This window comes from Gavialis gangeticus, unplaced genomic scaffold, assembly GCF_001723915.1.
Source record: "Gavialis gangeticus isolate Ggan-Ray unplaced genomic scaffold, GavGan_comp1, whole genome shotgun sequence".
Lineage (NCBI taxonomy): Eukaryota > Metazoa > Chordata > Crocodylia > Gavialidae > Gavialis > Gavialis gangeticus.
In genome coordinates, this window is record NW_017728993.1 from 4,885,998 (window position 1) to 4,900,937 (window position 14,940).

The 14,940-nt window shown below is 42.3% G+C and overlaps 1 protein-coding gene across 2 annotated transcripts in view; it reads left to right on the forward strand.

Annotated features, from left to right (window-relative positions):
* Positions 1-14,844, forward strand: part of RPE65 (RPE65, retinoid isomerohydrolase) — a 20,042-nt gene extending 5,198 nt beyond the window's left edge. Inside the window, exons 2-14 of one of the 2 annotated variants that reach the window (XM_019528415.1) lie at positions 1,456-1,538; positions 3,194-3,344; positions 4,665-4,772; positions 4,870-5,011; positions 8,030-8,177; positions 8,487-8,568; positions 9,062-9,194; positions 9,323-9,462; positions 10,762-10,891; positions 12,391-12,505; positions 12,602-12,696; positions 12,801-12,912; positions 13,712-14,844. In XM_019528415.1, the coding sequence (XP_019383960.1) occupies positions 1,456-1,538; positions 3,194-3,344; positions 4,665-4,772; positions 4,870-5,011; positions 8,030-8,177; positions 8,487-8,568; positions 9,062-9,194; positions 9,323-9,462; positions 10,762-10,891; positions 12,391-12,505; positions 12,602-12,696; positions 12,801-12,912; positions 13,712-13,863 (1,591 nt within the window). In that variant the 3' untranslated portion in view covers positions 13,864-14,844. Of the gene's footprint in view, positions 1-1,455; positions 1,539-3,193; positions 3,345-4,664; positions 4,773-4,869; positions 5,012-8,029; positions 8,178-8,486; positions 8,569-9,061; positions 9,195-9,322; positions 9,463-10,761; positions 10,892-12,390; positions 12,506-12,601; positions 12,697-12,800 lie in introns of both variants that reach the window. The other variant, XM_019528414.1, reaches the window with a different exon arrangement.
* The last annotated feature ends 96 nt before the right edge of the window (positions 14,845-14,940 follow it).

Here is a 14,940-nt window from a genome sequence, read left to right on the forward strand (position 1 = left end):
ATCATTGGACATTCAGCCTTTATTACTTCCACGTCCTTCTCTCCTCTACTTGATTGGCTTGATATTATAGGGTTGCGTGATTCCTATATGCTGAAACTTTCTACAATGGGTGTCTATTCCTGAGACTATAACAAGCTGTTATGCCCATTAGGGGAGTTGAGAACATAAGAAACAGTCCCTCCTCGGCAAGCTTGCACTCTACTAACTGGACAAGTCAGCTTAGCACGGGGGGAGAGCCCACAAGCAGAGTGAGCAACACAGTCTGCAAGCATGGAGTTGCTGCCACAACTGGATGCCAGTTAGTTTTCAATGTTTGTCATGGAGTTTTGCTGGCAGGGAAGTAAACCTAAGCAGACAAAGAAAGGGAGGGGAGGGAGGCACTACTGGGGATAGAGGAAGGGGAAAGGAGAGCACTGAGGGTAGATTGGGTGAGGGTGACACAGAGTTTTCAAAATGAAAACTTTTGGACGTGATTGTCACCTGCCTGAGGGTTTTCTGCTGCTGCTGTTCCTCTTTGCTCCTTCTAGCTAGGTCCCTGCACACTCCTCCCAGACATTTCTCTTATGTACGCACATAGCTGAGAGTTTGGGAGCCTGGGGCTGGGATGGGGACTGCTGCCCATCTCTGGTTCTGAGTGCTGGCACATGGGTGACACTCCCTGCCTGTCAGCCCTTCCCAACAACACAAAGCTGAGGATACTAAGGGGCCTTGATGCAGCAGCTTAATCATCTTAAGAACAGAAATCTGTTGCAGGAGTTGCAGTGTATGGGACTGGTAGAAGAACCTGCTCTCCAAGGCTTAGTAGTGCAGCATCCACTTAGCCAATAGCAGGCACTGAACAATGTGTCTCCAGACCTGAAAGCTCAAGTCCCTGTGTGTGGTGTTTAAGAACCAGGCTCTGTAGCATCCTCCCTGGATCACTACACACTAGTAGTGTAATGATGGGTGGGTGACCAGGGCATCAGCCCTGGGCAGTCTTAGGGGGCATATCAGAATGGAGCAAAGGTGGTGCTTCACCCTTCCCTTCCCTTCCCCATCACACCACCCTGTACCTCCCCTGCAGTGAGAAGGGCAAAGAAGCATCAGTGCATGATGCAGGAGCCTCAGTTGATGGTTTGCTGCTGCTAGGAGAGATGTCACCCTTTTTTTACTCTTGGAAACCAGCAGCTTTTTGATCACTTGATATGCAAGTGGTTGTATCTAGCCTGCAAAGCCAGTATGTCAAATTGGAAGGGCAGCCTGCCTTTAGTCCTTGCGCTATCCAGATCTTCAGGTTTCTTCTCAGCTCCAATTCTTCAACCTACAGTTTTTCTGAAGCCTGTTGCTTCCCTCCAACTAGTTTTGCAGCTTTGTCAAGAGTAACTTATGAATCACAAACCTATGTCCTATTACTCTTCTGTGTCTCCAGAGCAGTTGGCTGCGCTCACTTTAGCCTCTCAAAATTTTTCTTTTCAGAGTTGAGCACCCAGCTGGTGGATATGTGAAGCTCTTTGAGACTGTGGAGGAATTATCTTCACCTGTCGTGTGTCATGTCACAGGTTGGAGCAGTTCCACTGTTTTCCATCCACACTTCCTCTGAACACAGGGACGCTCCAGGCTGGTCACCAGATCAGAGTTGTGCAATGAGATAAATGGGTTAAATGTTCCTCTGGGACTGTAAATATTTGTCCAGGCATCTTGGGGTAGCAGATGCTGGTCTACAATTTTAATTGAGGCCCTTTGTGCTACTGGAAAAGCCTGAGATCAGTTTAATACATTATCTTGTGCTGCCATCCTTTCAGATATTTTAATCAGGCTCTCATTGTCAATAAGGACAGCACTACTTTTGAAGAGTTGCAATAGTGTTAGTTCAATGGGTGGCTCTTTCTTTTGAGATGGTGCTGGCCCAGAACACAGAGAGGATTCCTGCTGGTGATGCCATCTTTCAGAGACATAAAACCAAAGTCATCACTTCTTGTAGGTCACTTATGACCTGTGACATTTTAGTAAGATCAAGCATGTTAATCAGGATGATAAATGCTTGCTTAAAAAGTAATTTTCTTTCTAAAATTTTGCATTTGGCCTGCAAATTTCTCTGCAATGTTAACTGTTAATTGATATTTTTCACCTCCTGAAGCATAGTGTAGTGGTCTTAAAAGGTTGTTGAACCAAACCCTGCACCCCAGGAACTGGCACAAGGAACTGGTAAGGGAAGTTCCCATTTATATATAGGGGATGCTGGGAATTAGGGTCACAAGCCAATAGGCTGAGGAAAGGGGGACAGATGCAGATAAATATACATTAACATACACTTAGGATCTGGGTAACAGGAAGTAAATAGTGACACTGGTGAAATCACCCAAGAACAGGTAACTGGTAGAAAACACTAAAACTTGAGAACCTTAAGCCTTCCCACAACTCCGGAGGGCTCCAAACCAGTCTCTGGTCCCATAAAATGCTTAATTGCCATCTGCCTGGGCTCTATGTCTGAGCCCTGCTGCTGCAGCTTGCAGTTCTAGCTCTACTACTTCTTCCTACTCTCTGGCCATATGCCTCCCTCTCTCAGCTGCGGCGACCCACACTCCAACACCGTTCCTCCCACTTCATCTGTCTCCTGCCACCTGGGAGTTGTAGTGCACATTGCAGTTCCTTCCTCCAGTCCCCTGGAGATTTCTGGGAGTTCCCGTTCAACCTCCAGCTCCTTCTAGTCCTCTGGAGGCATCTGGGCATTGTAGTTCATGTTACAACATTACAGTATATAATATTGTTTTATACTCCAAAGGCATCTGTTTAAGTGGTGGATTAAGTAATCTCATGGTTGAGTTTGTTCATCAGACTGGATAGGTCTATAAGGTGATTTGGGATAACATATAGATCATCTTGTTAAGAATTCAAAAGCATAGCCTGTTCTTGTACTTGCTAAAATCATTTTGCCTTTATAGGTAGAAGAGGTAGAGAGAGACTAGAGTTTAATGGACAAAATAACATTTTCAGGATTAAAAACAAAATCTGCCCCTTTGCATGGAAACAGTCTGCTGATTTTATAATTCTGTTTTGGATCTAGTCTGGATGTTATGTCTATAGGTTAAGGAAAAACCCCAGCTCCAATCTGGATGTGTGTATTTCTTGTTTGATGCTTAGGAAAAGCTAATGAATCCTGTTTTCCCTTGAAATTAGCACTGAAACACTACCTCCTTGATTGCCTTTCTCACAGGTAGGATTCCCACCTGGCTCAAAGGAAGCCTGCTGAGATGTGGACCTGGCTTATTTGAAGTTGGTTCAGAACCATTTTATCATTTGTTTGATGGCCAAGCACTTCTTCATAAGTTTGACTTTACAGAGGGGGATGTCACATACTATCGGAGGTGAGTGCAGCATATTGCAAAGCAAATGTAATGAATTAAAATACAAAACATAGAAGCCAGATTCTGCCTTCTGATGGTGACAGGGCTTGTGTTCACTTCCAGCCGATTACCTGATGGAAAGATGTCTGCGCTGGGGTTATAGTGCATCATATGGCAACAGTGATGATATTCATTGTTAGCATTAACCTAACACTTTCCCTGTGAAAACTACAAAACTTCTTACATGTTGGAAATAGGTAGGTTTAGAGATGAGCAAATGGAGGCAGAAAGAAGTTAGGGGATTAACTCAAAGCTGGACAATGAGACAGTGCTCATTAGGACTACAGCCCAGAACTCCTGATTCTCTCAGCCCCATCTTTCAATGGCAAGAAAAGGCTGCCTTCCTTAATTTAATTAAAATACCTCATGAAAATGCTGCAGCATACTATAGCAACCATCAAAAGACTACAGCTTTATCACACTGCTAACTGTGTTTTAAATCTTTACTCCCTGTACCTCAAAACTTGCTGCCTCTCTCTGCCATTGTTATTCCCTGGTGACTGCTTCAAATTGGTGTAGAGCCAGCTCATGCTTGATATCAAAGGGCTAAATATTTTATTAGAGTCAAAACTGATCAGTCTCTATTCTTTCACCTGTGGCAATCCACTGAAACCTTTTTTAACTCTGTGACTAAATTTTCCATGGGAAGTGTTTTTTGGTCAGAAAACTAAAAAAATATGGGTTTTTTTTGTGGGGGGGGGTTGGTTTTGATCAGGCACACAAACTCAGCTGAAAATCAAAAAATACTTCACTAAGAATTTTTTGATATTGGGATTTAAAGTTTTTGTTGTTTGGGTTTTTTTTTTTTTTATTAAAAGATTTTTGCACGACTGGAGCAAGGGGAGCAGAATATTTTCTGACTACCTCCAAATAAAGACAGCAAGAAGGTACTAGCTAGTGCCATTCCCTACTGTGCAAAATACCACAGGGTGATGAAGAGAATTAAGTCCATATTCAGCTATAAGTATAATTGAAGTAAAGCTGTAAGCCTGGCTCAGATTTTCCCGGACATCACCTTCCCAGGTGTTTCCAAGATCTCAGCATATGAAGAAAGAAGAACAGTTTTGAGAGCTGTTGTAGGCACTCCAGATGCAACATGACCCTCTTGTTAGCAGACACGGGTCTTTATAGAACTCAGCTCTTTAAAATTCATGTTGTGTTTTACTGCAAGAGTTGTAAAGATCAGTTATAATTTATAATGTATGTAATTTATATCAACTTTATTTGGCCACTTTTGTGATTGTATTGATTGAATCCCTTCTCTTTCTTGCCTTTCTCTAGGTTTGTTCGGAGTGATTCTTATGTAAGAGCAATGACTGAGAAAAGAATTGTGATAACAGAGTTTGGCACTTGTGCTTACCCTGATCCATGCAAGAATATATTTTCCAGGTGACTGAAAGTGAGAGAATAAACATATATAACCGAAAACATGTCAAAGTACTACCAAAAGAAAATTACTGACTTATTGTTGACTTGATTTGTTTAGGTTTTTTTCATACTTTAGAGGTGTGGAGATCACTGATAACGTTTTAGTTAACATTTACCCTGTGGGAGAAGATTACTATGCCTGCACAGAAACCAACTTTATAACCAAGATTAACCCCAAGACTTTGGAGACCATGAAGAAGGTAGGTGCTTTAATCTCAGGATCATAGGAAAGTGGGGTTGGAAAGGACCTCACAAGGTCATCTTTTGGGGGAATGTGGAGAAATTTAACATCAAATGAAGATTCATGTTACACAGGGGCGGGCAATTATTTTGGGCACAGGGCCACTTACTGAGTTTTGGCAAGCCATCGAGGGCCACGGGACAGGCAGCCCAGGGCAGATTAATATTAATTTTCTAAGTTTTTTAGGGGCCCCGTAGGCCAGATGCAATGGCCTGGCGGGTTGCATCCAGCCCCCGGGCCACATTTTGCCCACCCCTGATGTTACAGCGTGTACAGATGGGCAAGATATATTACCTGACACAGGCCATTTTAGTAGAAATATCAACACGTTTGATTATCTGTTAATGCTTCTGAGATGTCATTGAAAAAAATTAAAAAAGCCCCTATGAAGTATGCTGCTTATATCAATCACAGGAGCTTTGGTTTAAACATGACTTTTTCCTCATGTAAAAGAGTTCTATGCCTCACTTGAAATCAAAAGATGTGATTAAAATCACAGAAAACTCAATCTTCCAGGAAAAAAAAATTATAAACAGAATTTTTTTCCCCACTTGTTTCAAAATTTTTCCAAAAAATTTTTCAGACCTGCTTTCATCATCATCAATCATCCTTTTGGAGACAGGGACCTGAGGCGCACAATGATTAAGGCTGGAAACTTGAAAAGAGCATCAGGGAGCAAGATGCCCCAAACCTAATGGAAGTTGATGGGAGTTGGGTGCTCAGCTTCCTTAGGCTTGCTTAAAAATCCCACCTTAAGTAGTTTCTCCACACAGGAAATAAGGTGTGGATCTCCCAGTCCAGTGCCCTATTGTCCTGTGCTACTATTTGGATGCTTATTCTAGCTTATAGAGCTATTGAAATAAGCCATTTTATCAGTAGTGTCTGAATGTGGCCAGGCACTTGGAGCAAAGCAGAAGTGGTTGCTACCACAATAGCTAACACGCAGCTGCTGGCACCAGTCGCTTTTTTTCAAACCCCTCCAAGTCAGCACCCAGGGCAGTTGCCTCATTGCCTGCACCCCTAGTTACACCACTGCTTTTTACAGCTAAAGCAGTTCGCTAAGCTTCCAGATTGCTTTGTTGGTTACATAAGGTTCTTGTGATCTAGCTAAATGTTGTTATGGCTTTTAGCTTCACTGGTCATTTCAAGAATTATTTAGTAAGGGTTTTTTTCTATTCAGATTGAATCATGTCTGTTGTGTACATCTTGTATTTTTTTTTGTTTCCAAGAATGCTCCAGGAAGCTTTTGGTATTTCTAGTTTCCTACTTCTTTTAAGAAAAGCTAATGCTATGGAATTGTGTGTTGTACAAATGATGTTGTGAAGTTACATGCTAAGCCTGCACCGGTTTGAATAGCCGCCCCAACACAATGTATATATTATGGCAGGGATGCTCAACCTGTGGCCCATGGAGCAATAGCATCTGGCCTGTGGGGCTCCCCATGGGCTGGGAAATTTGGTGGCAGTGGAGCAATGGCAATTTTATAACACCATTGTCCTCCATTTCCAAATTCCCAAGACCCATGTGGTGGGTCAGGCCACATCCTTTCCCTTTGCACAGCCAGATCAAGGCCAGACTACACTCCCTTCCCTCGCGTGGCTGGGTTGGGGCCTGGCCACAGAGACTTCTCCCCTGGGCCACACTCCTTTCCCCTGCATGGCCAGATGGGGGCTGAACCACATCCCCTTCCCCTGCACAGCTGGTTCATAGCTGGTCCGTGCCCCTTCCCCCCGCGTGGCTGGATTGGGGCTGGCCTTTGGCTCCTCTTGGGGGCTGGACCAAGCCCCCTTCCCCTGCATGGCTGGATTGGAGTTGGACAGCCTCCTGTTCCCCTCTGCATGGCTGGATGGGACTACATCTACCCTGGGTGCTGAATTGGAACCAGATACTAGATCTGGCCTACGGATGGGACTGGGCACTACCCATCCTGCCCGTTGGTCTAAAAGTTCAAGCAGCACTGAATAAAACTAATCAAGCTTTTCTGGATTGTTTTCCCATTCTTTTATTCTGATACAATTAATAGTAACCAGCCCTTACCTCAAAGTCATGCTGTAGGACCTGGTTTGACTAGCATGGCAATGCTACGGGCTTACCTCCTAGCTTTGGTTTTCAGTGCGAGCCAGTGATTGCTAGGCAGCTGTGGGCTAACGAGAGCAGAATGCTGTCACAGGACGTCCACCTGTGCTGCTGCTTTCTGGTCCCCTGACAGCTGTACTAATTGAGTGTGCTGTCAGTTTTCACTACCAGTCTCCTGTAATGGCTCTCAAGAGGACAGTACTCTTATGCAACTTCCAACAAATCCGAGCATCTGAGTTGACGCAGACTTAGCCGACTTCCTAGAAGAAAGCACCAGAGTTGAAGCAGAGGAGCTGCTTTAACCTGAACGTTACAATTAATACCCTGACACCCTACCCCTGTGTGGAAGCCTCATCCCTCCCTATTTTCACTCTGAGCAGTCCCCGCTCCATCACAACTCCCACTAAAACACCTTGTAGCAGCCCACGAGCACATTTCAGCAAGGTACTAATCATACTGCTCTGTCAGGGCTGAAGAACTGAATCCAGCCTGGGGCTTACTCGGAGTTGGAGGCCTCGGGAAAGATGCTGACACCAGGCAGACAGCTGCAGAAACACAGAACTGCCTTGGACATGGCAGCGGTTTCAAAGGTTTGCCATAAGACATGCTCACTTCTTTTTCAAGTGCTTCCCCTGGACCCTGTAGTCTCGAACATAGACTTCAACAGATGAAAAATTCAGGCAAATCCTGCACGATCAAGTCATTGCTGTTGTTTCTCAATTCAAATATTTTCAGGTGATGTACTGATGAGCAAGGGATAAGACTATTCTTTACATTATTCTTTACATAAAACAAGATAATGTTTACAAGCCAAATATTTCAACAAGTTTATTGTGGTAAATTACTACCTCCTGCAGACAAACCTCATGATTCTCCAAGTTTCATCTCTCTCATTCTTCAGGTGGATCTCTGTAAATATGTTTCAATCAATGGGTTAACTGCTCATCCCCATATTGAAAAGGATGGCACAGTTTACAACATTGGCAACTGCTTTGGAAAAAATTTTTCAATTGCCTATAATATTGTACGGATACCTCCACTGCAAGCAGGTTAGTTTATGTAGTATTTAAAAGCAATATGTATGCACTTCAGAACATCATGCACAACAAACTTGCCATCTTTGGACTTTGCGCTTTGTATGTCTTTTCAATATTTAGATCATGTTTGTGTTGTCTTTTTTTAAAATCCATTTTGCCAATAACTAGAAATTATGGGGAGACATTTTGTAAGCAACAGAAGCACTCTGCAATTTTCATAGACTGAATACTTTTCATGTTAAAGGCCAAAAACCTTTTGTAAAATATTAAATTATGAAAACAGCCCCATGGATGGTTCAGTTAAATACAATTTTATTTCAGATAAGGAAGATCCAATTAAGAAGTCTGAGGTGGTTGTGCAGTTTCCTTGCAGCGACAGATTTAAGCCCTCCTATGTTCACAGGTAAATTTCAAGGCAGTTCCGAATATGGTACAGAAAAAAAATACAAAAAGCCAGTTTTATGTGCAACTAAAAAACGGGGCTCGGAATCAGGGATTAAAGCAGTCTTGATGTCAAGCCTGTATTTAAGACGTGTGATCATATTTGAATTGAGCCATTTTTAGCAAAGAGACCACTGTCATTTATACAAATGAACCCAAAGGTACAATCATCCTGAGATGCGACCAGACGTACTTCACACGGTTTGACTCTTGTTTGTCACCATGCTTTACAGAAATGTTTGGTCTGCCTTTCATGCTAAGCAAAACTGTTAAGCATGTAATAACCAACAAGTAAAATTAACAGTTTGCAAACCTATATATTCCAGTCAATTTGAGTGTGAATTTTCAATGCTGCATTCTCTGTTCAACATAAACTACCATTTTGTGCATATATGTACTCTTGTCAGAAATCAATACAGTGAAACTTAACAAGCTCCCACTATATTTCTGAACAGCTTTGGAATGACTGCAAATTACATAGTATTTGTGGAAACACCAGTGAAAATTAACCTGATCAAGTTCCTGTCTTCCTGGAGCCTTTGGGGAGCCAACTACATGGACTGCTTTGAGTCCAATGAAACCATGGGGGTATGTGATATATTACACCAAGAGGTAACCTGCTATGTGACTGGGCTTCAAAATGTGAGGCCATGTCACAGTAAATACGTCTTCATTATTTCCCAGGTGCCAAAAGCAAAATGCTTCCTTGTTTCCAGGTCTGGATTCATGTAGCAGATAAAATTAAAGGAAAGTACCTCAATATCAGATACCGGACCTCAGCCTTTAACCTCTTTCATCACATTAACACATATGAGGATAATGGATTTCTTGTTGTGGATCTCTGCACCTGGAAGGGGTATGTACGGGCTCAAATAAGTGCCCATCATGTCTTTTAAAATCTAGAGAGCACGCCCATCCCGAAAACTCACAGGTGGGCACCTGTCGTATCCATAGCACTGATCTGTCAGCTTGACTCACCTCTAAGATTTAATGTAAGAACAAATATACTGCAGAGTAACCATGCACTGAAAAGGAAATGGGATGGTCAATCTAATGGATCCTTGTTGTGCCTACTTGTTATGAGTTTGGGCCTGACCCTTCCTGTGATTGAATTTGTCATGAACGATTGTCAGTCCATTCTGACTGGGGGGGAGACTGGCTTGTCTGCAGTCAGGTGACAGGAGAACCAGGCTCTAGAATTCTGGCCTATATACATTTAATTATAATAATCCATTTTAAAGCTGCAAGCTGAAGTTACACCTCATAAAATATAGTCATGCTATGATCTCATTAATGGAAATATACTGTCAGGCTCTGATTTTTATTCTAACTACGAGATTGTTAATACTAACTTTTGAAGGCAAAGTAGCATTTTCCTAAAAATGACAGAATCTCATGCTCTGTGACTATTTCAGTGCAACATGTGAAAATCTATTTACTAACCTCCTGAAGGCTTTTGAACTTCGATAGACCCCAGTGCTCCACAGCCACCCAAAGTGCTAATTTGTCTGAATAAAGATATGTGATACCAGTCTCTGCACCACACAGGAATCGGTGATAAATGAGGCTGTGATCTCCCAGCCAGATCCACATGAGCAGACAGACAGAAGCCCCATCTTCAATGAAGCCATGTGAATAGACATAGGCAACTGCTATAATGGGGATCCATTTTCAGGGATGAAGGCAGTCCTTGAATTTCAATTATCTTGTTTTAAAATATTTCCTTTTTGTAACTTTTAGTGCATACTGCTCGTAAGTAATGGTATGGTGGAGTCCAATAGAGTCCATTTTACCAAAGCTTTCATGTCACCACACAGCTTTAGTAAACCCCTGCTACTCCAGCACCTGTACTCGTGGTCACGCAACTGGATTCAACTTGAATGGCACTGAAAATAACTCTGCCAGGCCTTTGGATTTTGCAGTAGTGTCTCTGTACTTCATGCCTTTGCAATGATAGGAGGTGCAGAGCTGCTCCAAAAATGGCCAGCAGTATACAACCTGCTTTGCAGGTGAGCAGCTTTCACTTGCATTCAGCAGAGGGCAATGGTGTACATGCCTGGTCCATCCCGAGAGCCACACCAGGGCTCAGGGCTCAGTTTTTGCATGTTGAACTCTCTCTCAAATAACTCATGTTTGCAATTCTGTCTCTGTGCAGGTTTGAGTTTGTTTACAATTATCTGTATTTAGCCAATTTACGTGGGAACTGGGAAGAAGTGAAGAAAAAGGCTGAAAAAGCCCCTCAGCCTGAAGCTCGAAGATATGTCCTTCCTTTAAGCTTTGACAAGGTAATAGTTTGATCTGGCACATTTTGGAAGCTTAGCTCAATTCAGTTATTTGGAATGCTACAGCCCGCACGGCTCCTGCAAACCCGTGGCCAGATTGTTCATTTTTCAGTGCAACTGAACTCAAATCTCTTTTGAGAGAAATTTTTAAATCCACATACTCAGTGAGCCCACTATGCATGGGTTTCTGGCAGTGCCCAACACCACAATTCTTCACATTGCTCTTTATCTTGTAAAGAAAAGTATCAGCAACTTTTCCCATATGCTAAGTTCTATTCCCAGAGGTGTATGTAGCTTGGAGCTGGGTGAATAATTTTGCCAGCTCTTTTGCTAGAGTGTTTGCAGAGAGAGTGAATATTAAAGGGGAGCAGAGGCAGCCAAGGGGACTGTGCATGGGATCATGTGAACAGCCTCAATAGTTTTGTGGCCTCTCAATTAACACAGCAAGCAGCTTGCCCCTGGGCCAAGCCTGCCCTGCTGTTCCCCCTGGCCCTGTGTATTTAGAGCTGATGCAGACCTCATTTCCCTGGCAATCAGAGCACCAAGGGTCTTTGTGTCTCTAATCCTCCTCCTCTGCTCCATCTATTTCCTGAATAATTTCTGCCATATAAGGCAGGGTCTTATGTTTCAAACTTACTGGTCTACATGGTTTTTAAACTTTTCACTGCTGTTGATTCTGATTCTGCTGAAAGCAGATAGAGGTAATGTAACTAGCCAAGTAAATTGGCTTCAGAGCAGTGAAACTCCCTGGTACTCTCTACACATACAGCATATGTATTAAAACAAGCGCTGACCTGTATTGGCACCTTTATTACCTCACGATGGTTTACTGGGAGATTCTCAAGAGGTACACAAAAGAGTTAGACATGCACATGCCATTGACTTTTGCAGAGTTAGGCAGCTGTCTCACTAAATCTTTCTTTCTCCAAAAAACATGGGACTTAATTTTTCACTTCAGTAGCTAGTGCTAATTTATATTCAGCCTCACTCCTTAGTCTTCCTTCTTAAAGGAAACTAGGTTTGAGTTGGGATCAGCTATAGTAAAGCAAAGGCTCCTAATTCACACTAACCACTAGGAAAGTCGCTGTCCATTTGAGTTTTGGAAGTAGGCCGGTGTGGCCCAAAAGAAAAAGTTAAAGTTACTATAGTGCAGATTGAACTTTGCTTATTTATTTTGGCAAGTGCAGTTTAGTTTGAATTGCGTTTGAAACTTCACAGGATGCTGGGGAACATCTAACAACATATTTTGTAAAAGTCATGAAGGCTTACTGTTCTGAGCCTTTATTACAGCACCTTGCTATTCAGAGTTAATTAAGAAATGAGGAGAGTCATTTTTGTGTGTGAGTTGGAAATTTTGTATCCAGCTGCCTATCATAAGCTACATGGCTGGGGGAAAGACAATCAACCTTCCATGGCACATAGTACATGGTGCAAGAAAAAGAAAATGCAGGACTTGGAGTAACAGTTGTTCCTTTATTTCTCAATGGCTCTTTCTGTCCTAGGTTGACACGGGTAAGAATTTAGTCACTTTGCCCTACACAACAGCCACAGCAACTCTGCACAGTGATGAAACCATCTGGTTGGAACCAGAAATTCTTTTTGCGGGGCCCCGCCAAGGTAAGATTTAATCCTGAACCTCAGCCAGAGGCAACAAAAGCTGTTTCAGAAATATGAAACCTACCAATTCCAGCAAACATGTGTTTTGTTTTATAGCCTTCGAGTTTCCACAAATCAATTACAAGAAATATAGTGGGAAACCCTATACATATGCATATGGCCTTGGACTGAACCACTTTGTTCCAGACAGGGTAACTATTAAATATTTGAATGGGGACATGTGAACTTAACCAATCTTTAACTTAATGATAAATAAAGGAGTCTTACTAAAATGATGTTTCTCTTCATGTTATAGCTTTGTAAGCTGAATATTAAAACCAGAGAAACATGGGTATGGCAGGAACCAGATTCATACCCATCAGAACCTATCTTTGTTTCACAGCCAGGTGCCCTGGAAGAGGATGATGGTAAGTATCCTCATATTATGTTTCACTGTATTTTAATAAGTTCTTTTAAAAGTTTGTGTCCTTTGACATGGATTGAGCTATCCAGTCCTTTTGCTGGATGGATAGATTTTAGATTGCCACCTAAAAGAGAGGTGGTAAGCAGCTTGCTGAAATTGTGCCCCAAGCAAGGGACCAACTACCCTACTACTACTGGCTGCAAGGGTGAGAAATCGTAAGAGCTAGCGGAACTCTCTTTCAACCCAAGATGTGAAATAAGAATTCTGCAAAATATAATCAGAAAAGCATACCTGCAACATAAATTTACTTTCTCTTTCCACTGTTTAATGGGCCAAATTTGATATGGACTTCATTTGAGGGACAGTCATCGCAGAACCTGCAACACCTTTCTAGGGCTGGTTTTCAGATAGTTATACTGTAAATTTCTAATGCAGCAGAAGTTGCCATACTATGATGAACCTGCTTGGGAAATTATTTTGATGTACTACAAACTCAGAATACTTTAAGAAGGAAAGGGTTTTTCTGTTCACATTTTAAGGAGTAGGGTTTTTTTTTTTTTTTTGGATCATAAGAAAGTATGGCTGGAAGGGACCTCACAAGTTCATCCAGTCCAGTCCTCCACACACAGCAGGATCATCCCTAACTAAGCCACCCCAGCCAAGTGTATAGGATCACAGGACAGCATGGCTGAAGGATTTCGCTGATGCACACAATTGTTCTAGGCTAGGCATATGCAGTTAGTGATTTGCACAAGGTCCATAGTATTCAGCATGCATATAATCTATTTACTTCTGACTGTTAGGAGTGATTCTGAGCGTGGTCGTTAGCCCCTGCGTGGGACCCAAGCCTGCCTACTTACTGGTACTGAATGCAAAGGATATGAGTGAAATGGCCAGGGCTGAAGTGGAGATGAACATTTCTGTTACCTTCCATGGGATGTTCAAAACAGCATGACAGCTATCACAAGTGCCTTTATCATAATTTACATTTTTATCTTCAAAAAGATAGTTTCTACTTACAAACCTCAAATACTGTTTTCCATTGATGCCTGGCTTTGATTTATAAAATTTGCTTATTAAGAAATCACTTTTCTGCATATTTACTTATGATATTTGCACAGACTTTTCCAGCTTTACACTTGGCAACATTTTAAAAAGTGCAGCAGCAATCATTTGAAAATTTAAAACAACAAAGAAGGGCTTTTATAGAATTAAACTCTGTGGCAGGGAACAGAAGATACCTGAAAGAGCACCATTAGAATTCAATATATATTGCAGATACAATAAACATTCATGAAATAAGCTGAAAATTGTAGCTCCTAGTGCATGCTTTAAGAGGAGGCAATTTTATATTGTTTAGAAATTTTCTAATTTAAATAATTTCTCTTTCACTGTGTTAACATCCTAAACTCAAATGCTTTTCAGTGAGTCACAGTAAACTCACCAATTTGAACATCATCTTTCCTGGCTGTTCTGGGGACCTGATTCAATCAATGAGAGAGCAGGTCTAAGACTAATATTTTCTGACTTAATAACAACCCTACTGCTGAGAACTCTAGAGGTAGAGCCTACAACATATAGGTAATGTCCCTTCCCACTCTTCAGTTAATAATGTCCTGTCTACAGTACTGCATCACCCGCTAGACACTAGTATGGAAAAAAATGGCTTCTATCCTCTTTCCTCCTAATTTTGGAAGCTCTCTCACATTCAGGGTAACAAGTGGTTTGGGTAATGGACTAAGATCAAAATCCAAATTGTCCAGAATTACAGGGACCCTCTATACCGGGGTTGTCAACCAAGGGTATATATACCCATAGGGGTACTTGGAAAGATCACAGAGGGTGCACGCGGCCTTTACCTAGGGGAGGTCACTGTCAGCCCCACGCAGCACATTGCTGCTCCTCCCCACCCCCAACCCCAGCGGCTGCCACTAGAAGGGGCATACTAGTTAAAAAAGGTTGAAAACCCGTGCTCTAGACCAGTGGTGCCTTGACCTTTTGGCCCTATGGGCCAAATGGATGGTATGGGGCT